Source organism: Meleagris gallopavo, chromosome 3, assembly GCF_000146605.3.
Source record: "Meleagris gallopavo isolate NT-WF06-2002-E0010 breed Aviagen turkey brand Nicholas breeding stock chromosome 3, Turkey_5.1, whole genome shotgun sequence".
Lineage (NCBI taxonomy): Eukaryota > Metazoa > Chordata > Aves > Galliformes > Phasianidae > Meleagris > Meleagris gallopavo.
Genome location: NC_015013.2, coordinates 9,041,236 through 9,063,747, shown reverse-complemented (window position 1 = coordinate 9,063,747; position 22,512 = coordinate 9,041,236). Strand labels below are relative to the sequence as shown.

The 22,512-nt window shown below is 44.0% G+C and overlaps 1 protein-coding gene across 1 annotated transcript in view; it reads right to left on the bottom strand.

The window, feature by feature from the left end:
- The window catches only part of ADTRP (androgen dependent TFPI regulating protein), a 30,579-nt gene extending 21,853 nt beyond the window's left edge, over positions 1-8,726 (bottom strand). Inside the window, exons 1-2 of the mRNA XM_010708350.3 lie at positions 8,132-8,726; positions 908-1,042 (exon numbers count right to left, since the gene is read on the bottom strand). Coding sequence (XP_010706652.1) covers positions 908-1,042; positions 8,132-8,284 — 288 coding nt within the window. The 5' untranslated portion in view covers positions 8,285-8,726. The remainder of the gene's footprint in view (positions 1-907; positions 1,043-8,131) is intronic.
- Between the last annotated feature and the right edge of the window lie 13,786 nt (positions 8,727-22,512).

The window sequence follows — 22,512 nt, the reverse complement described above, 5'->3', positions numbered from 1 at the left end:
GGTGGGAACCCATCTTTTCCAATAAAAGGAGGACTTACAGTGGGAGAACTGAAAAGGAGGAAACAAACTCTGGTGTCAGCAACCAACAGCTGGAAACTGATTTGCAGTTTCTTGTCCTGGCTTTGTAGTTGGGCATACATTGTGTCTCCTGGAAATAAGCTGAAAGAATGTGACTATGTCATGCCTCTGTGCTGGTGAAGATGCATGGGGGATAGGACAAGTACATGGTGAATATTGCTGTGCAGGGAAGATAAAAAAGCCTTCTCTATCCCTGGCAGAAATTCTTTAGTGAGCCAGCTGGCTGAGCTGCTTGGGGACAAGATTTAAGCAGAGTTTCTCAGCCCTGTGAGATTCAGAGGTGATTGCAGGCTTCATTCACACGCAGTGGTACCCATGGGTTCCAACACTCAGCAGCAAACAGTGCCGTCTGTGAGGGAGTAGGTGATCCATGGTGAATCTGATGTAGACCATGACAACAATTAATGTCCTGTGAAGCTGTATCTCTCTGGTGCTTATTTTAAGTCATGCTGGAATTGGAGAAGGAGGTGTGAGGCGTTGTTGTCTCCCAAGCATCCTCTCATGTCCTCCTGGCCCATGCTGCCCTTTTGAGAAATGCCATAAGTGGATCATTCCAAAGCTATTTGGAACATAAGATTAACAGAGGGGTTATACTTCACCCTTTGGGGTCAATCTCTGTTCATTTGGGGACAGTAACCCTACAGTTTTCACAAGAAGCTTTGTATTCAATCGTGGATGCTAAAGGCTTACACTGTCTGCTCTTCTAGATGGTCCAAATCTGTTTTCAAATGGTAAAAGAAGGTCTGCAATCCTTATCTGTTTGACATAGGTGCATGTTTTGCTATTCACATCTATGCAAATGTTATTTGTATGTACAGAGGTTACTTACTGTGGACACTGGGAAAGCCAGGACACTGAAAAGAAGGTCTCTGCTGGAAATTACGCACTTAGCACATCGCAGTTCCTTAATTAGCCTCAAGACATCAGCCAGGAAGGACACCCCATAGAAGACAGCCTGCAAAAACTAAAGTAATTACATCTAATGAGGAAAACTCATCCAGCTTTAATTAGCATGTTCCTTACTGAACTCCATTCTTGCTCTTCAGGGAGCTGTTTTGTTCGTGAGCTGCAAGCCCGCGTGAGGGAAATAGCTTTGGGCTAAATCTTTTTTACTAACTGAAAGTGATTAAATAAAGTAGTTTGGGAGATAACTTTAACGGTATCTCGTTTAACAGACTAAACAGAGATGTGTCATGTGATTCGGATCAAGGAATGGAAGGACATGTTGAAAGCAGCTCCATCGCGCCCTGTATGTTAATTGTTATGTTCAGTGTATCTGAGCAGGAACAGAAGTAAACAAAATTTGGCATGTGCCAGGAGATGTTTCCTGTAAGGGAACTGCTCGATAGCTTCTCCCATGGTTTAGTCAATGCAGGGTCTTCTCTCTGGGTACTCACAGTGCAGCTGACTCCAGGGCTGTACGAGCCAAGGAGCTCAGAATGCTCCAGTATGAAAATCAGCTGCAGAAGTCACCAAACCAGAACCTCTGTTGCTTAACTCAGGGGGATTCAGGGAAGGATTTCAAGTGCTTGGAAGCAGAGATCCAGACTTTACTAACACTGAGTACATTAAAACATAACTAATGAATTTCAGAGTGCATGTGGGATCTTTCTTACAAATCATATGTAAGGTATGAGTGTAAGGCTGCTTAGGGAAGATGGTAGGAGGATTTTGTAAACGATCAGGTAAGTGCAATGTGACAAAACAGAATTCTGCAAATTGCGTGTGAAATTGTGTGTGAAATTGTGTATGAAATTGTCAGAATATTGTGGTTTAAGCCAATACTGCTTTTTCTGATTACTTTGTTTTCTCTCACAGTGCTATCACAGCAACTCATGCTGAACCAGATGTGTCAGACACACAAAGCCAAGCAGAAAAAAATCTGCTATCTCGCATTCAGACAGCTGAGTCTAGTTTGGTTCTGTTAATTCATGGGGTGGCCTCTTTTTTAAGGCTAGAGTGGACCAAAGTGATGCAACATGGGGAAATCAGCCTACAACAAATTCTGGACAGCTACTGATGCTCAAATGCTGTGTTACAGCTTTCAGGATGAGATCTCTTTTGCCATGATCTTATTCTGAATCAATGTTTGTTTCAAGAAAAGTATCTGAAGTTTTTGCTGATTACTTCATTAGTTTGTGAAGGAGCTGAGAAGGGTGGTGCTTGGGAGGGGACAGAATTAGTGCAGCACTTCTCCTTCTAAAATCCCTGTTATGAAAAGGATTGAGGGAAGGAAGGACTGATTTCACCATACCCATCTTCACAGTAGGACTTCTGCACCATGGAGCTTCTGGAAGCTTTGATAGAACATTTTAGAGACCAAGATGCCTTGCATGTGGCCACTCAGGATGAGGTCATGCATCACCTGGTTCAGCTGCAAAACCTCACGTTTCCTCTCTGGAGCATGAGGTGAACAGCTGTATTTTTAATATAAAAATGCACACATGGTTTTGTTCAACTCCAAGGTATCTAAACCAGCTCTTTAAATGTGGTTCCTAGCATAATTTCATACAATTGTAGAATGGCTTGGGTAGGAAGAGACCTCAGGGATCATCCAGTTCCAGTCACCTGTCACAGACAGGACTGCCACTCAGTGCCAGCCAGGGCCCCATGCGACCTGGCCTTAATTGCCTCCAGGAATGGAGCATCCGCAGCTTCTCTGGGCATGAATCTGAGTCCACTTGGGGATTCAGCCCTCCAAGTCATGGTTCTGATACACAGAAGTATGTGCCAGGGTGTAGTGTGCTTAGAGCCTTACACATGCTCAACCCAAACACATGTCCGAGTGCGTGGCCTCACAGGACACCAAAACCAAGTCCTTGCAGAGCTAAGAGAAGCCTGGTAATAAACAGAAGCTCTTGCTACACTCTGTAGAGCCAACAGTAACTTTCTGTAAAAAGCCTGAAAAATGAGCATGAGGGTGGTGACGATCTGGTGACACATAGTGACTAATGACCAATAAAGCAGTTAGGGGAAGGCATGGTTCCCAGAGGATGGGGCTATTATTATCTCGTTCGTGTTCAGCCTTATATTAGTCATGGGACAGAGATAAGCTTCTCCCTCCCCATGGCCCTTCAAAATTAATTAAAACAAACAAATCTGAAAAGAAACACAGAGTTCCAAAACAGCCATGTTGGTCTGTTAAGTATTCTGTCTTATTTAGGGGAGAAGAATGTTATCTTCTGAATGGAAAGTACTCATCCAAATATGTAGCCTGATCCCTTTCTGTAGCTGAGCACTAAGAGCATCTCCTGGAGAAGTTTTAATTCTGTCTCAGCAGCTCATTTTATGTACTGCTGATAGCTCAACCCATGTCCATTGGTATGGATCCAAATGGCATTCAGTCACTTTCTGGTCACCCTGTATTTTCAGAAGCAATGGAAAGACATACAAATAATTTTCAAAGAAGAAAATTGAACCTAGCAAGAACCATCTCTCTGACAGGATGAGAAACAGTGACTTAAATCAGAGCTCCCAACTTGCAGTCGTCCAAACTTGCTCTTACTCCTGTAAGAAAAAAGTGTATCCAAATCTTGCAGCCCTTCTCTAATGGACTAAATGATCTTTAAAGCTCCCTTCCAGCTCAAATTATTCTACGAACGTTGAGAAACATTGGGAAAATGTTGAGATTTAAAAAAAAAAAAAAATTGACATGAAAACATGAAATTATCCCAGATGTCCTGTGAATTTCCCAAAGATTGGAAGCATTCAGAAGGCTAACAACTAACCCAAGGGAGAGAGTACGGATATGACTATCCCTTTTGGAGAGATGTTGCTTTCCTTTGCAGACCCTGCACAGCTCCATGGTGCAAGGTACTGTAGCAACCCTTCATTTGCCAGATCCGTTTTCCAAACTAAGAGTCATTGTGACAAAGGAAAACCGTAATTTTTATCTGCTTCACTGATCAAAGGGGTGTTTCTGCTCTGGCATGATTCACTTTCACATGTAAGATCAGCTGTATGTACATACTGAACTCTCAAACTTGTAGAAATAAACTGGGCTCCAGACTGTGCCCTGAAGGGGAAACAAATCTAATGATTTGGACTGACCTAATAGATATAACAGTCCACATTTAGTGCAGATACATGTCCCTTCACACATCTGAAAAATAGGTGTACTAAATGCGAGGTCTATTTGGAAATATGTAAAAAAAACTTTCAGAAGAACTGAAAATATTTCAGTTATATGAGGCAAAAGCATAAGGACTGAAATGGGGCAGGAATGCAATTAATGGTTTTTAAAGGTGCAGTGTGCTCACTGTTCAATGATTTATTAAGAGATTTATGGCAGAGAGCAGATTTTCATGAGCTCAGCTATTTCAGGCAGTGAATGATTCTGTTGGTATTCTTCTGTATCACAGACAAGTAAATACAGAACTAATTTTATCTAACATTTCTGCTCGTTCCCTAGTCGGTCAATTAACTCCTTTAGTGGAAAATCCACTTTGCTTTTTTTTATTTCAACAAAAATATTGTTTACCTTCTGAATCTCGATTGCTATGATCACTTGATAAATGAAAGTGAAGGAACGTGAGAGCTGCAGCTCTCCTGGGAGCACCACATGGCAATGCATTGTGCACAGTGCTCAAAGAGAACCGTATCTAGAAGAAATTCCTCCAGCATCTCTCCAGCAGAGCTGGGAGTCAAACTGCATTCCCATCTCCTGGAAATCATCATGTTTCCCCATATTTCCATAGCAGATTAGAGTGAGCTGGCCACAGCAGCTTTCTGCTGGATTGAATTTAGTGCATTTTTAAAATGCAATTCTGAGCTGGTAGGAGGAATTTTTTGGGAAAGATTCCAAACGATGCCAGAAGAGGCAATCATGGCCTGGCAGGAAAGAAAGAGAAGAGCTGAACCAGAGGTCTGTACGGCTCTGGGGAAAGCTTCAGGGGCACAGCTCAGCACGGCAGCTCCTCTGCATCAGCACAGCGTACTGGGAGCCTCTCAACTCTTCCACGGCACTGTGCTTCCGGCACCCAAGGGCACTCCTAGGCCTATTCCCAGTTGTGCAGAAGCACAGCACAGTGGTTGTTTGTGGGCACTGGCATAGGGAAGGAGCTATTTGGGCAACCACTGGTTTTCAGGGGATGCAAGGAAATACAATGCTGGAGATGTGCATCTTAGGACTGGGCTTGATCCCATGCAGCAGAGTTGGGGGGTCAGGCAGCTTCTTTGAGGCAGAAGGGCTGTCGACCATGGAAGAGGAATTTTGTACTCCCTGCGCTGTTGCCACCTTTTCTGTGTCAGAGCAAGGCAGCCCCTCACTACCTTCCTGCTGGCTGACAGCTCCATTGTAGAGTTGGTACCAGAATCAATGCATGGTTAAAGACTGGAGATGAAAGGCTAGAGAAGTGGAGCAAGGGCCCCAGCTCAAAGAGATTTAATGGGACCTGAGCTGCTCAGCGGATTCATAAATGAGCTGGGGAAGGGAGTGAATGTGAAGATGGCAAAGCTTTGTAAGTCTTTTTCTATTTTTTTTTTCTGTCGAAGCTAAGCCTGACTGTAAAACTGCCAAAGAATCTCAGGACACCGAGTGCCTGAGAGATCAAATAGAAAGGCAGAAATCAGTGTTGGTAAATGCAGTGCGGAGTATTTCAGGATAAAAAGCATCTTCGGTTACATGTTTTGAAATGGTGAGCTCTAAATTAGCTATGGCTCTTCAGGGAAGAAATCTGGGGCTTAGTGTGGACAGCTGCCTCATACTGCTGGCTCCTTGCTCAACGGTCATCAGAAAAAAGAAACAGAAAATTAAGGCTTTTTAAGAAACAAACAGACTGGGAAACAACCTTAAGCCACTGTATACATATGTGTGATGTGTTCAGAGCTCAACTACTGCAGTCTGTCCTACTTAGCCCTTCCTGAAACTAGAAAGCATAAGGAGAAAGGCAACAAGGAAGTCTTAATGAAAGAAGTGGCCCTTTGTGAAGAGAGATGAAAAAGACTGAGACTTTCAGCTTGAAGAAAAGAATAACCAGGGGAGGAAATCTCATAGAGGTCTGTAATGAGTAGCAAAGAGAAAGTGAACAAGGACGGACAATTAAATTGTAACATAGCAGTAAATGGGTGCCCAATTCATGGTGAAAATGAAAAGCTCTTTCAAAATGAATTGCTCTTTCACACAAGGCATGGTATTGTGGAACTCATTGCCGTGGGACATGGAAGGAACCAGAAGTATAAACAGGTTTGATTTTCGTTTATAGAGATGAGAAGTAGGTTTTGAATAAGTACTAGCTATCTCAGCTTAGGTTTACCTTCTGGTTGGGTAAGTCCACGTGCCACTGGAAAGTAAGATGGCAGAACTGTGGAAAGGTCATTTTACACCTCCACATAGTCTTGTCTTTGTGCATGTAGCCTTTCCCTGATCAACCGCTGGATACTAAGGTCAAGGGAACCTAAATATCCATTCCAATGGATATTTCTGCTTCCCAAAATGCTGGGAGAGGGGAACTTGTTTTCTCTTTTCAATCTAATGCTTCAGGGGTTTGTGGTGTACTGGGTGGTAGATCTCAATATGACTGTGTCTGGGGATGCAGGATGGAGGTGCTGCTTTGACAAAGGGCATGGCTGGTGCTTTAGAGGGGACAGCTTTAATCCAAAAAAAAAACACAAAGGAGAGGAGCTGGGCACACAGGGAGCAGCTTGTCCAGGACTTAACTATAGATGTTTTAGGCTACTGACAGATGTCCCAGCATGAAGTACTGAATATCCATAAGGCAGTTGAATCCTGGCCATTTGATTGTTGGCATTTCAGAATAAAATAAAATAAAATAAAATAAAATAAAATAAAATAAAATAAATAGAAAATTTCACAAAAAGTCTAAGTGTACTGATATGAAAATAAGTCAACAACAAACCACTCATATGTCATCCTGACTGAAGCAATACATATGTCCTTGTCCTTCCATTTGGCGCTTGCCCACTGACAAGGACCCTGTGGCTCCTTGAAGCCAGGCTGGCATCTGCCACTTTGTGTGCCATTAATTTGGTTGCAAATATTTCCTTGAATAACAGAAAGAGTGAGGCTGGAAGGGACCTAAATTTCCCAAGATCCCTGAGTGTGTCCAAAAGCCCTGCTTGGAGTTGGAGACACCTTAGGCTTCCAATGAACACTGCAGCGAGGTGTCTCCTTCTTAAGAGTAAAATTAAATATAAATACATCCAGTGCCAGGCTTCCCACTGATACTTAACTCTGACTGTCACATAGAACAAACAGAAGACCGAAGTGACCTCCATCCCCTTGGTCACTTTCAGGTTAGCTGAAATCTGTCACCTGCAGGAACCCTCTCCCTGTGCTCAGCTTTTCCACCCCACTGCTGCCATCATCACGAGTCACTGATGAACCTTTTGGAAAAAGTGCTCAACCTCAGAATATCTCAGGCACTTTCATTTTATGTCTGCTTCATATAACATCAGCATTATAGGAGAACCAGAACGCATTATGGTCCACATTTTTCAGCGTAATTTTAGGAAATGCAGCAAACAGTTGACAGCACTATTAAAACACAAGTAATAATGTCACAAGCATCTCTCTGTAGGCTGGAATATCTTCCCCTCGTGTTCTAAAGTGATTTTCAAACTGTGAATGCTTAAATTAGCATTATGCCATGCTTTTTTTCACCCTTTCTTGAATTTACAGGAAATGCAACCTACTAAAGAGAGGAAGTCAAATTGCAAGCAGCACGATAACATGCACTGCTGTTGCTTAACTGTTAGTTAAGGGTTAGATTGCATGCATCAGTCCTGCTGGACATACTCTACTTTGTTCCCCCCTTCTCACTGGTAGCTCATCTGTCACAAAGAGGCAGCTTGCTGTGGAGTACTCACTTTTCAGAAGCCAAGCAGCTTGCCAGCCAATGCTCTTTCTGCATAAAACCTGTGACTACATTTCACTGCACCAAGCACAGGCACCCACTGAGCTCCCTTTGGGCTATAAACCATTAAAGGAAGCAGTTTAACAGCAGCAAATCCACCAGCTGCATATGTCTTGAGGCACAGACGGCAGACAAACAAATAGACATATTGGTATCACTGTACAACACAATTTGCTTACCAGATTGAGGACTGTCAAATATTTCCACTGCCCACCGTAAAGGAACACTTCAGATGGCCGTTCTTCTGTTCTTAGATGTGTGAGTGAATAGAGGACGAAAAAATACCAGACAAGAACAAGGCAATGGTAAGCTGCAAGAGTAGAGATTTCCATGCTTTAGCAAAAAGCGAGTGGTAATCGGTCTGAAAGCAGCTTTTCTTTTAAGGCCCTCGGTGGCTGTGCATGGAGGCAGCAGGGAGGGAGGGATTGCTGCCTCTGAGCAGACTCGGGCCCCTGTGCCACTTTATCACGTTGGTAGGAACATTCACAGTGCTGTGAACCTTGCTTCTGTTTTTCCCCTTTTTACTGCAAAGAGAGGCTGGAGGGGGACGGGGCGAGAGGAAGAATAGGCTTACTCCCTGGATTTAAATGCCTTGCTCAAGATTAGCAAAGATTAGTTGCAGAGTTACATAAGTTTTTTGGTGGTTGGTTGGTTTTTTTTTTTAATGCAGAAGTCTGGGGGAGCTTTGCTACTGATTTTGTGTAACTGACTGCGGTGCAAACAAGTGAGTGAGAACAGACATTCTGCTTGCTTGTAGCTCCAGGTACAGGCACAGCTCTGATTCACTTTGAGCAGCCTTTGTGACTGCCTTCCCTTGTGCCAAAGGGAAACACAGTGCTCAGTGAAAGAGAAACTGAGTTGTTAATAGGCTGGGGAGGTGGGAGGGAAGCCGAGAAGATTAGTAGGCAAAGGTTCTCTGAGTTGAAAAACAGTGAGTGTTGACATTTTTTATGGGAAAAAGCTCAGCCTCTTCCACTCTGCTGTGTGCAGCTGGAGCCCTTCACACAGGAAACCCCAGAGGGCATGGAGCATGGGTATGGGTGACAATGCCAGAGCACTGCACAGAGCTCCTCACCCACCTGCTCCCCTAGCGCTGCCATCCAGACAACCTCTTCCACAATGTGACCAGCTGAGGTAAAGGAGAGCAGAACTAGCACTCACACCGTGGACACAGAGTGAAGATCTCATGGAAATGCTCATTTTTTCCTCCTCACCCACCTTGCCAAAGTGCCTTGATTAGCTCTGGACATTACACCCAACACTTCCTATCTGGGCCCCCATAATCGCAGTGCTGCTGGCAGTAATATGCACCTGGGTATTTTTCCATGCTCGAGCCCTGCAGGATGTGGCAATGGGGTGCTCCTCTCGTCACTGCAAAGGCTTTCCTTGAGCAGGGCTTGGCTTTGGCCAAGCACACTGCATAAAATGAAGTCTTTTTGCATTTCCAGTTGTCCTAGAGGAAGCATTGAGCAATCTGCTGTGTTTTGAATTGGTTTGTTTTTTTTTCCCTTGGATTTATTTTTCCCCTCTGATACTGGACATAAGGCTCCATGTGGGTTGATTTGCTATGAGCTCAGGCAATGATTTGCATGTATGTTGGGAAGTAGTCCTTTCAGTAAGACTTCACTGACCTTTCCCCTGGTTCAGACTACCCACATCCCAATACCCTAAGCATTCCAGCCCAAATGAGATAGTTCTGACTTGTTTAGGAAGATGTAGATGTAGATGTTTTTGTGGTTGTTTGAGGTTGGAGGAGAAAACCAGAAAAAAAAAACAGTGAAGGAAGAAAAAAGGAATATGTTTTTGGACATTGACAAGGCCATTGGCCTTTTCCAAAGAAAGGCAGCGGGAAACAGTGTTCAGTTGCCTTTACAGACAGTCTGATGAGGGGCAGTGTGGGATGAGAGGTAAAGACCTCAATTTGCATCCTTCAGGTTGGATATTAGTAAAGAAATTATTCTCTGAACAGTGGTAATGCACTGGCACAGTTTCCCCAGAGAGGCGGTGGAGTCACTGTCCCTGGAGGTGTCCAAGACATGTGTGGATATGGCACTGAGGGTTATGGTTAGCAAGCATGGTGGGGGGCAGGTTAGTGATAATTTCAGTGGTCTTTTCCAACCTTAATGGTTTTATGATTCATGAACTTCTTCCTCTGCAGCTCACCAGGACATATTAAGACTCATCCCTGCAACAAAAGGCAGGAGTAGAATAGGAGTATGGCCTGGAAGGGCCCTTTTTATTATTGATTTGCATATCAAAGGCACCTGGCATTCAGCACTTAAGTTATCTTCACACCAGTCTTTTTGATGGATTTGCTACAGTGCAACTTTAAAAACAGGAAGGCGTCTGCTTTTGCTCAGCAGGTTCGTGAATTCATGCAAATAAATGTAAATATATGCAAAATGGCAAGGTATGTTTTTCTTTTCTGGAAAATCGTGGCCGGTAGGGCTGAGAAAGTGTCAAGTATGGTGACAGTTTTTTGATGTGGACACCTGTCCCTCAGACTGAGACCATCTGCTTTGTTTTCCTATCTACAAGAAACAGGATACGTATCCTTCAGCCTAGCTACAGAATGCAGTTTGAATGCAGAAAAATCGCAAAGGAAGGATGAGTGCCAGGTATGTCTGAAGTCTCACACACCGTGATTCACAGAGTCTTCTTGTGCTGCCAGTGCAACGCAGGGAGGAAATACACTGGAAAAGCAGTACATTGCGCCTTCTCCCCGTTGGGATAAACAGCTATTCAAAGTTCAATGGAACAGAAAATTCAACCCAAAACTTTTTTTTTTTGGCAAGAATTGAAGATGAAGAAGAAAGAGCGAGCACATCAGGATGCAGACATATCTAGCACTGCTGCAGAGCAGACAGGATCGGCAAAGGATAACCCATTATCCATCTGGTTGGTCCCACATCCCAGCTCACGTGTGCAGCTGAACTACGTGAATGTATTAATGCTCCCAGTATGCTGCAGGGGCTCATCTGGTTTGAGCAGTGATAGCTGAGTTTTTGCTGAAGGAAACTGAAGGCTCCCACTTGGTGCAATAATGTGTTAAACTAAAGGGCAGTGATGACTAACCAGAGCTGTGAAACACCTTACATATGCAAAATGTCCTCTGCTCATATTCTCTTCTAGGGGAGGGATTTAAGCCAGTTTACCTGGTTTTTCTGTGAAATGGCCTTCAATCACTCATTAGAAACTCTTTACTCAGAGAGCAGCGAGGCACCAGCACAGGATGCTCAGAGAAGATGTCAGTGCCCTTTCCCTGGAGGCATTCAAGGCCAGGTTGGATGGGGCTCTGGGCAGCCTGATCTGCTGGGTGGCTGCCCTGCCAACAGCACAGGTTTGGAACTGGGTGGGCTTTAAGGTCCCTTCCTACCCAAACCATTCTGTGATTCTATGATTATTATGGTTCAGGTAGGGGATGGTATTATCATAGACCAACACGTCTGTTTGAGATGCAACAGTGTGTCTCCAATGGTTGGCACAGTACCTCCAGGCTCCCAAGCACTCCTCTTATTAAGCATGTTGTTACCATGCAGTGCTTGGTTCACACCTCAGCCTGTCTGTAATGAGAGTATAAAAGGGAGTGATGAGCCCTCATCCCCATGATGTGTTTGTGTGATTATGTACTCAAATGGGCTGCAAGGTGTAACACACAGAAAAGGCTCCATGCAGGGACTTGAAAGCTGCCTCTGTTGATAGAAACAAACATTCTTGCTTTCTCATGGGCTAGCAATTGGTGAGGTGCCTTTCTTATTATACTTTACACTGGCAAGTTTTGCTTTCTGCCAGAGATGCCTCCATTGATGGCAAAATGAGGCTGAGCAGGAAATCGCCAGCAGGTGGTTGCCTCTAAGGGCAGGTGGGAGGGAAGGACTCAAAGCCAAGGAAGCCACACAGGAAAGGTTTTGGGGATGTGAAAGCCAAGCTGGGTCTTTGTGCCTAGCTTCTTTCCTAGACACGCTCTAAGAATCTGTGAGTGATGTGAAAACAGAACTTGCTCCTATCAGAGGGATTTTATTGGGTGAACAAAGCACGAAGAGTGAGGTAAGTACAGTTTTTCTTCTAATTTTCTGCTGCTTGTTTTTGTCCTCAATGCAATTCTGTTATCCTAGGCTTGAATGCCATAAATAGTTCATTGTTAATTTATTGCTGTCATAAGCTGGCGTGTGTTGAGGATGGCATCCCCTAAAGCAGGACCCATAGCTGCCCTTCTGTGGCATCTTCTGTATTTTATGTGAGCGTTTCCAGAGCTAATAGAGCATATCTCAGCTGTGTTCTGGTAGCTGTTGGTGTTGTAGGGGTTTGTGTAAAGATGCATCGTCTGATGAATATTAGCCAAGAAAGATTTTAGCATGTAGAAGTAGTCTGCCTGAGCTTTATATCCTTGGGGACGTTTGTAATAACGGTTACAGAAACAATTCTGTAGCTGTTCTGACATTCAAAATGAAGCATAATTGACAAAATTGCAAGCCTGGTGTAGTTTGCTCCAAGCATCCTCAAATCCTGAGGAAAGCTCCTGGAAATCATGTGGTTAGTGTAAATCATGAGACGTAATTCATTCTGATTTTATTTGTCGTGGGCTTTAGTAGCTTCTAGGGGTCTGATTTTTCCAGCTCTTCCTCACAGCTGTGTGAGTGACAAATGTAAAGATGCTCTAACTGCTAATCTGGGACGAGGGCTTTGCCTTATTGCATGGCAGTGATAGCTACAACCAATAAAAAACAAATATCCTGAGACCCTGTTTGCTCTCCAGATTTTAGTGCTACTTGCTGCTCATGGAAAGAACAGTTCAACAACATCATGCATCCTTCTGCATGGGCCTCTCATTCTTACCTTCTGTGAGATTTTCTTCATGTGGATGTTTAAGGCCAAGATGGGAAGTGGTTTATCTCATCTTGATAGGCTTCTTCTGAATGTTTTTTTAAAACTTGTTCTATGTTGTCAAAGTTCAGAGGGGTTTTTCAGTCCTGTGGTGACAATTGGTGTGCTGGCAGAAGCTGGATGCAGCAGGTGGCCCTATTTGTGTCTGTGCCCCGATTTCAGTCTGTGCAATACCGTGAGTTGTATTGGTGTTTAAGCTGTGCATTTATTCACACTGCTCAATGAAATGTCACTGTGATACAGAAACAACTCTGTAACAATAACTAGCTTGACACTTCTGACAGAGTTAAATGAATGAAAATTATGACATTACAGTGAAATATTTCCAGCAAAGATAAGAAGGGAGAACTGGCTTCAACAGACACGGAGAAGGCTGAGGTACTCAGTGTGTTCTTTGCCTTGGTCTTTGCTGGCAGCCAGGCTTCCCACATCTCTCGTGTTTCGGAACCATAAGGTAGGAGTTAGGGGATTAAAATCTCTTTTGCTTTAAGGCCAAGTGCAAGGTGTTGCACTCGAGCTGGGGCAGTCCCAGATATGAATACAGACTGGGAGAAGCAGCCCTGCGGAGAAGGACTTGGGGATCCTGGTGGATGAAAAGCTGGACGTAAGCCAGCAGTGTGTGCTCGCAACCCAGGAGGCCAGCAGTATCCTGGGCTGCATCAAAAGATGCATAGCCAGCAGGGAGAGGGAGGTGATTGTCCCCCTCTGCTCTGCCCTTGTGAGGCCCTATGTGGAGAACTTCATCCAGACCTGGGGCACCCAGCACAAGAAAGATGTGGGACTCTTGCAGCAGGTGTAGGGGAGGCTCACAAAGATGATCAGAGGACTGGAACACCTCTCCTTTGAAGACAGGCTGAGGGAGCTGGGTCTGTTAGCCCAGAGAGGAGAAGGCTCTGGGGAGTGACTGAGGTGACAGTGAGAGTGCATTATCTCCTTCCTCAGTCTTGCACTCTCTGACTGCAAGCTTAGGGAAGGAGGGAACAGCTGGACTTACCTCTTTCTGCCCAGACCTGCCTGCTTCTTGCACTGTGTCACATCCTGTGGATTGAGTCAGTGCAGAGATGGCATCTCAAAGAGCACCTTGCTATTGCTGCTTGCAAGGCAAGCTGTTGCTATTAACTTCTTAAGGTAATTTCATGTAGGAATGGACTTTGTTTAGGGAATAGGAGAGAAAACAAACAAAAATATTTTTTTTCCATCCTTACTGATAAAATCCACCTTAACGTTGTTGTTGTTGCTGCTGGCTTTGTTAGATGCAGCACATTGGCATGCTTCTTTTCCTTGTGGCTATCTTCAGGGCTGAGTAAAAGTGCCTCCAGCTTTTTCAACACTTCACTTGGCTATTGGTAGATAATCAGATTTACCTGTGAGGAATCCGAGCTTGGGATAGGCCATTTGCTACAGAACTCTTGTACTGATATGATCCTTTTTGCAGTCCTCTGAAAACACGCTTCATGAATGTTTCACTACTTTTGAGGGACCTGAGATTTGTTGGTCTGTGTGCTTTAGGTTCCTAATGAAATCTGAGGTTGTCCATAGATCTTTGTCTCCTGGACAGCTGCCGTGGGGCAGTGGTTTTTGCTGTTGGCTTTCTGTTTCATATACTTGAAATTTTCTTTCGTTCTTCCTTCCTGAAAGTGGGGGTGGAGAAGAAATAAAGAAACCTGCCCCTGCCAAATTCAAGATGCTGGTTATCAGTACTTTTTACTGTTTACCATTCACGCAGCTGAAAGCTTCCTGTATTTGGCAGTGAGTTTGAGTTCATCTGCAGCCTGCAGGACAGAGCTTCCTCCTTGTTTTCTAAAGAAGCTTTCTTCTGTTGTTTGAGTTTAGACTTAGGAGTGATCCATAGCAGTGCTTTCTGTTTGCACTTTGTGGAGCCCTTTAAAAAGGGAAAGCATTGTGACTCCTGCTGTGAAGGAAACCTGAGCTCCTGGACAAATTGCTCAGGGGTTCTGATCCCAAAGTAATAGGTGGGAATTGGTGAAAAGACGATGGTTTTGAGTTGTCTTTTCTTTCCAAACCATGCCCTGCTGTAGTGGCACTGCCTATATTCACATGGGTGAATGCTGCAGGTGGTTTTGAGTGTCTTACTGGTGATGGCCACGGCTGGTGACCAAGGCATGGGGTAAAGAGGCAATGAATTGAAGAGCACCCAAACCTGGAGGAGACTGTTGCTGGATACCATTAACACCAGACTTGTGTGAGCCCAGCTGGTATTTGGCTGAGGCTGAAGCTGGGCAGTGCCAGCTCCCACAGAGAGGAGTGCTGGTGCCACCTAATGAGGCATCAGTGCCACTTCTCTCTATGCCCTGGGCTGCCAAGAGGAAATATCGGCTTCTGCGTCATTAGTGACAGCTTCATGGTGCTGAACGAGCCTTTGATCCCTTTCTCCCTTGCAAAACTGCGTAGTGGGTGGTAAATTAATCCCTGGAGTTCAGCCCAGCATGTGTACAGAAAGCACAGTGGAAAACGTAGGTGGTGTGCACTGATATTCAAAGCCAGAAGTGTGCTCTTGGGATCTGTTTGGCATGGTTTCCCTGGCTTTGGTGGCAGAAGCTCCCTTGTGCAGGTGTTCGCAAACATGTCCTCCTCTCTGGAGGAGTAACATTATCATTGTGGAGCAGTGTTATCAAAAAAGCTGAGCTGGGTGATGCTAAAATTCCAGAACTGTTTCTTGCTCAGAACTCACCTTTGTGGTTTGCCAGTGTCTCCACAACAGTCGCTGTGATGCTGGACTTGCAGAAGCCATTCCAGCAGCACCTCCAGCTTGCAGAGGTACAGTAACAGCCCTCATCAGCAAGCCTAGTTCTGTGGGAAGCAGCAGGCAAACTCTGAGAACACAAGCCCTTCTTTAGTTGTCTTGTGCTGCACTGTATGGCTACTCTGAATGTGTATAGCCCCCAGAAAATGGGATACCCTGATTACTTATTTGTACTTTGTTCCAGATATATGGTGGGGAAAAAAAGTCAAACACTGTGGAAAATGTGGAGAAAATAGATGTAAGCAAGCTCTACTCTGTTTCAATAGTACAATGACCTGGGCATCTTGATGGTTTTGGGGATTGCTGTTGCAAATCAGGCTTGCCACCTCAGTCTGTAGGACACATGCAGACTTTTAAAAATGTGTTTGAAACGTATTTCTACAGCGAAGGCAAAAAAAGCCCTCCATTCTAATTGGTCTCACTGAATTCACCTTCACTTTGTGAGCTTCAGTGGTTAGCTTTGCATTTAGGCCACGGAGAGTTTAGCAGGCAAAAAAAGATGAAGGCAAGGAATGAAAAATATCCTACAATCTACAGGAAGAAAGTATGCAGATGAAAACAGACAGCAAGAAATGGAAAGAAGAGAGAGCACACAGCTTTCAGGAAGCTGGAGTATGATTCTTCCAGCTGTCCTGCTTTTCAAATGCAGCAGCTGATCTGTGCAAGCAGGTAGCTGTCAGCAGCAGCAGTTATGCTGCTTGTTGCCTTTGGGTGCTCTCTTCTTAAAGGAGGACATGTTGTGAATGCTGTTGGTTTAGAATCAAGAATTGGTTTGGTGAAGTAGAGAGGGGAATTCTGTCTCTTGGAATCCCTGTATTTAAATATATGTATGTATATAGATGTATTGTTTTGTCCACCTGCTGATGAGCCTTCCCTGGGTTGCTTCATTTACAGTAGAGCAGCTCTATGGTGGAGGAAGGAGATTATCTGAATAGCACTTTGGTATGACACCCTGCTATTGGACTCTTCCGGCTCAGAGGTTGCATTTAACTTGCAGTTTGCTTATTTTTTGATTACAGCACTGTCTAAAGCAGGATGAATGGAAATGTTGATTAAGTCCAACATATCTCCAGTGTGCTGCTTAGTACCTGTGTTATGTAACTGGTAGGTCTTCAGTGAAAATCACAAAGCATCAGCAGTGCAGACTTTGTCAAAAAGTTGTGGGAAATCATTAGCAAGCATCTTTTCTTCTTGCCTTGTTCATTTTCCAGCCAGTTAGGTTTTTAGGGGTAGGTGAAGTAGTTTGCAGTGGTGGTTGTCTGCTGTGAACAAGTGGAGAGGCACAGTGCAGTGTGTTGAGATTTGAGTGAAGCATTGAGGAAAGGGATCTGGGCTTCTTGGGGATACAATAGTTGTAAAGAACTGCTGTGTGAGTCACTAGTGTTGTCCTATTAACCTCCCGTCCTTTCCCCAAATCAGGCTGTCCTACCAGCTGCCATGAGGACTCTTGCTCTGCGTTAATGCATTTATTCCTTCCTCCTCAGTCACTGCAGTTGGCAGTTGCCACTCAATGGCAAACTCATGACTCTCCTTCTTGCTCAACTGTTGAGGTGAAATAGTAGTTAATGGTAATCAAGCTCTTCCTCTCTCTTCATATAAATCACTCTGTTACCCCTAATGAATGAGGCTTTGTTCCCTCAAGGTAATCCTATCTTTCCTTGCTTCTGGTGGAATCTTTCACTGAGAACAAACTTGTTTGTTTTTTTCTTTTTTCCCCAGATGTGGGGAAGTGGGGGAAAAGCAGAAGATAGGCATGCTTTTTCACATTGATTTCATTTGAGTTTTGGTAAGCCTTGCTTGGAAGCTGCTCAAAGCTCGTTGGCCTGACATGTTTGTTTTGGAGACATTGTTCCTTATTAAGTTAGTGGTGGTTACATGCAATGTAAGTTCTTTAAGTGGGTCAGCTACACAGAGGTCCCAGAGGATGATATGTTTTTACAGAGAGGATGCTGGAGTGGGTGAAAAAGTGTCATGAGGGGGTGAACAACACAGAAATCTTTGCTCCAGAGAAAGTAACAACCATCTGACCTCTCTCTGCTTTAGCTTTCAGCCCTCCTTGAGCACCTGCTGGGCTTCCCTCCTAGGGCTGAGGGCATCTGAAGCCTGGTGCAGGTCATGCTGCTCACTTCCTTCCCCATCTCTTGGGACTTTTGGGTTGGGGATGCTAGTTATGATGGTGTCAGGCCACAAGGCATATGGAGAGGAGCTGTATCTGGAGATGTTGTGATACAGGAGTTGATCCTTGTAGAAAGAGGAAGAGCATGGAGTTCCCCAGTGAGAATGACTAAATGCGTCACTTTATGCCAACATCAGAAATGCAGGGTGTGTACTTTCCCCTCCCCCTTTCACTTCTCTATTTTTATTTAGAGCAAAGGAGAATCCCCAGAACCAATAAAAATAAAAAAAACTTTTGCATTTGTTTCATTTTCACACATATGTCATGATTTGGGTATTCCTGTGGTTCTGCAATGGCCATTCTTGAGTGTGCACAACTGAGGGAAGCCAGAGGCAACTGGGACCACTCAGCATGAGGGTTTGGTTTCACAGAGCAAGGCCCTCCTCGGGGCTTTGTCTTCCACTCCCCGGGGTGCTCAGAAGGGGCTGGTGCCTGCAGAGGTTGCTGCTCTTGTGCAACAGCTGCAAATCATCTCCTAAACCCATCCTCAGCCAACAATGAGCACGGCTTTGTTTTGATTTCCTGAGTACTGTGAGGTGCTCAGCAGTCCCAGGGGTTGCAGTGCTCCAGGGCTGCCCTATAGGTGAGCCCATCCAGGGCTGGGGATGCTCACAGCTGGTCAGGACAATTTGTCTTTAGAGACCAGCCGTCCTTAGGAATACAGCAGAAAACAAACTACTCTCCTTTCATTTATTTCTTTTTTTTTCTTTTTTTTTTTCTTCCCCTCCTGCTTAGCACTCCCCTGGTGCTTCGCCCTCCCTCGCGATGCTCCCACAGCTCCTCTGCCAGCATCTCCCTCCCGGCCGCAGCCCGCAATTACCGCCGTCGCTCCCCAGGGATGCCCGTGTTTAGCACTGTGCCACCAGGGACACCCCACGTGGCACAAAGCAGCCCAGCCTGCAGATGCAAGGCACTGCACTGTGCTCATATACACGTACGCCTATAGGAAAGAGATGATTTAGCTGCATAAACTCTCATTAACGGCAATGAGATCGCACGGCTGACAGCTCCAGGAAGCTGTTTGATAGCTTGCTCCTGACGTGCAGATTTTGAAGCCCGTGGCCATACCTGGTGATTAGCTTTTCAGCAATAATCTGCTGCCATGAAAACAGCCTCTCAGTGGCTCGCGTGAAAAGGCTCCTGAGCGAGCGCCGTGATTCATGGCCAAAAATAATACATCTCCCTTAAACAATGCCAGCTCTGTGGTCCAGGCTGACAAAAGCCAGTTAAATTTAAAGGGACCCTGTTAGAACAGGCCTAAAAATAACTTCAGCCAGCTGTGTTTTGGTGAGTGGGTGCATGCTCACATGGTGCTGTCCTTCTGCTCTGCCAATTTTGTTTTTTGTTGTTGTTGTTCTTTTTCTTGCTTGACTTTGTCTCGCTCTTCTCATGAAGCAAACACAGGCTTTGTATGTCTAAGTATGTTCCTCTTTCCCTGTCCTCCTCCTGGACAAGTGAAATAAAATACATAGAGTGTGCATGTATGGAGCACAGCTGCTTGAAGAACAGAAGCAGAAGAGCTTCAGTTGGTTTCCCCATCTGAAGCAGAAATCAGAGCAGATCTGTGTTTCTCAGCATCGTTTGCCAACTAATTTTCCCGAGTCCCCTTCCCTGTGTTTGGAGCGGTATAACTGCTGCTGGAGAATCCCTTGCAGAGGCCATGATAGGAGACATCATTCATCTCCTCAGAGGCAACTGCTCCGTTTGCTCATCCCTCTTCCACGTACCCACCAATATTACTGGGGATGTTACTCTGAATGGTTCCTGCTCATTTGGAATAACATGCCCAAATTGCACAATTACTGACCAAGATAATAACAAAATGGCCCAAGCATTTCCTTCCCACTCTTTTTCTTGTAGGTATAGATAGGGATTGCCACACTGAAAAGTGAAGCAGAGGTTGTTTTGAAGAGAGAATACCAATGCTGTTCAAGCACAAGGAAACCATAAAATATGATCGGGTGTCTTAGAATTGACAGTGTTCACTTCCTAATGTTATTTCCAAAAGAAATCATGAGTGAATGCTGACATCTTGACTTTGCTATGCTTTGATTTTGCTGGAATGCCATTTTCCAAGGGATCTCTCCCCAGGGTGGTTTATCTACAGTGGATGCTTTTGGCATCAGAGGGATCTGATGTGCACTTTGCTGTAACAGTACGATGCAGTTGGCTACAAATTTGGCTAGTGATAGGATATTTTAACTGCTGCTTGCAATTTAGCAGGTTCCTTTTCTAGAGCATTCTTCCTTGGCTTTGGGTTTACAAATACTTCAGAGGACAGCAGTGTTCAAGGGTGAAGAGGGTATCTGCCACCAGGGGAAGCAAAGAGAATGGAGACTATCAGATAGTCTCAGATATTCCTGCAGGCTTACACTGGTTGGAGGTATAACAAGCAAGAAACCCTTCATTTTGATCTCATTACTGTCACTGAAGTGACAATGGAGTTCAAAAGGCTTTTCATCTTAAGAAACAGAGAGGATGTCTTCCAGATATTCTTCTGAAAATAGTTAAATGGAAGACCCCAAGTCTGTAGGTTTTTTTTTTTTTGCATTCATTGATCTGATCTTAGGCAAGGCAGACCAAAAAAGTTCACTTCAGAACTCTTTGACTTTCCATGTCAGCAAATTGTCCAGAGCTTATCAGCATGGATTCATTACTTGCCTGAAGAACCAGAGTCAAAGCAAGCACTGCAGAAAAATTTTGTAAAAAATAGATTCCCATTTCTGCAAGAAGCTACTGGAGTACATCCACCTTTTTGCTAACTTTCTGCAAATTGACTTACTGGTGAGAGTGCTGTGGATTTTTTTTTTTTTAGAGAAAAGGCAAATGTCACACAGTAGTCCCCAAAAAGCAAATTATGAATTAATAATAAACATCAGCATTTTTCCCCCCAAAATTGGAGTTAATCATTCAAATACAGCAAGACTTCTTGATTTGTCTTCAATCAGGACTAATCAGCACAGTCTGAATTTTGAATGTTAAATGCTTATGGAGTCTGCTCATAACTGATCTACATGATAAATTATGCAGACAGTTACATGTTTGATTATTTCAACAATGTATATCCAAAGGTTGGTATCTGCTGGTGGACACTGTCCAACTGAGGCGGATGTGAAGGAATACAGACAGTAATTTCCTACGAACAGTTTACTCATTTCTAAGCTTGATTCTGAGGTTTACAGTTCTTAGCTTTTTTACAATGCCTGTTGCTGTACATTCACGAGGGAGCCTTCTCTCATTGAAAAGTTCTGGGTGTGCCTTGGAGGGAAGCATCTTAGCACTACTGAGATGTGGTTGGCACAGGTCATGTATGGTGCTGCCTCTGGAACAAGATGCCTTTTGAATGTGTGGTGCTCCCATCTGGCTGTTGATGCCATTCCCCTCTTGTTTACGGTCAGTGGTTGTTTTGTTAGCCTGTGCCCTTCTGTGGGGTGGCATTATGCAGAAAGGAACATCTTCTCTTTGGTACCAACTTATCACAGCCCAATGGGAGCATGATCTAATTTGAAGCATGCAAATTTGGACTTTCTGATGATTTTTATAGGGTTAAGGAGAAGAGTAATATTGTGTTTTGGGCTTGGATTACACGATAGGCTGCGTAGCTAATTAGGACTTTCTTATTTTGGCACAATTTGTATCTGCGGAAAGAGCCTCAAAACGGCCTGACACAGCAATCAAATGTATGTGGTAGGAATGATAACATATACAATATTTTTGCCAAAATGTTAATTTGAAGTAGATTTTATCAAGCTGAATTTCACCCAAGGTTTTCGTTAAGGATAAATCCTAAAAATAGATTAAATAAATAAATCCCTACAAACCAGAAATCCCTTTGTGGAGGGACCCTGGGCTCTCCCGTTGCTATCATTATCATCTTCCTGTGACCTTGTGAACAATGAGAGTTTTCTGATGTTGTCATCTTCATCTATTGGAATGCATTTCTGATTTTGCCACAAATTAGGCAGTGATAGGAAAAGAGTTGTAGAAAATGCCTTTTTTTTTTTTTTTATAAGAAGTTCAATTGTCAGCTGCTGTTTTTCATCCACAGCTCTATCCCTTCCCTGCTTCTGTCTTTGCAACTAAATCCCACCAGTGAAACTGAACCATAAATAAAGATGAAATTAGCTTGGTTATCCAATTTGAGAAAGGTGCAAGAAATGAAAAGTGTACTCATAAGTCAGAGGGATTGTCCTTACTATTTTTTCTTTATTAATAGGGTTTTCAGTCATCAGATAGAGCAAGTACATTTATTTGGGGCCGTTACACTTGTACTGTATTTTCAATGAAGAATTAAGTATGGGGCAAACAAAGGTGTAACACAAGGCAAGATCACCTAGGAAGTTCACACATGGCTTTGCCTCCCTGAGTGATAGGCCTCTCTGCTGGAGGTGAGAACAGAAGGCTTCTGATCTGCAAGAGGAACATTCCATTTCACTTTCTCCAGTCAAAACTCACTCGTACCACAGGGCAGCTCGCTGTGATGCGCTTCTTCAAAAAGTCTCATCCAGGAAATTAGAGGTTTCGTTCTCAGTCTGTTGAAGCCTGTAGAGATCTCTCTTCATTATTTCAGCTAGTGCTGGAACAGGGGCATAACTGATCCTGACAGGAAAATGAAAATGTTCTGGAGAATCCACAATAGCTTTCAAAAAGTACATTGCTGTGTATACGGTGAAGATGCCTTGCTAGATGAAGGAAAATTATATGGAAGTTAATATGCTTTAATTTATAAAGAAGAA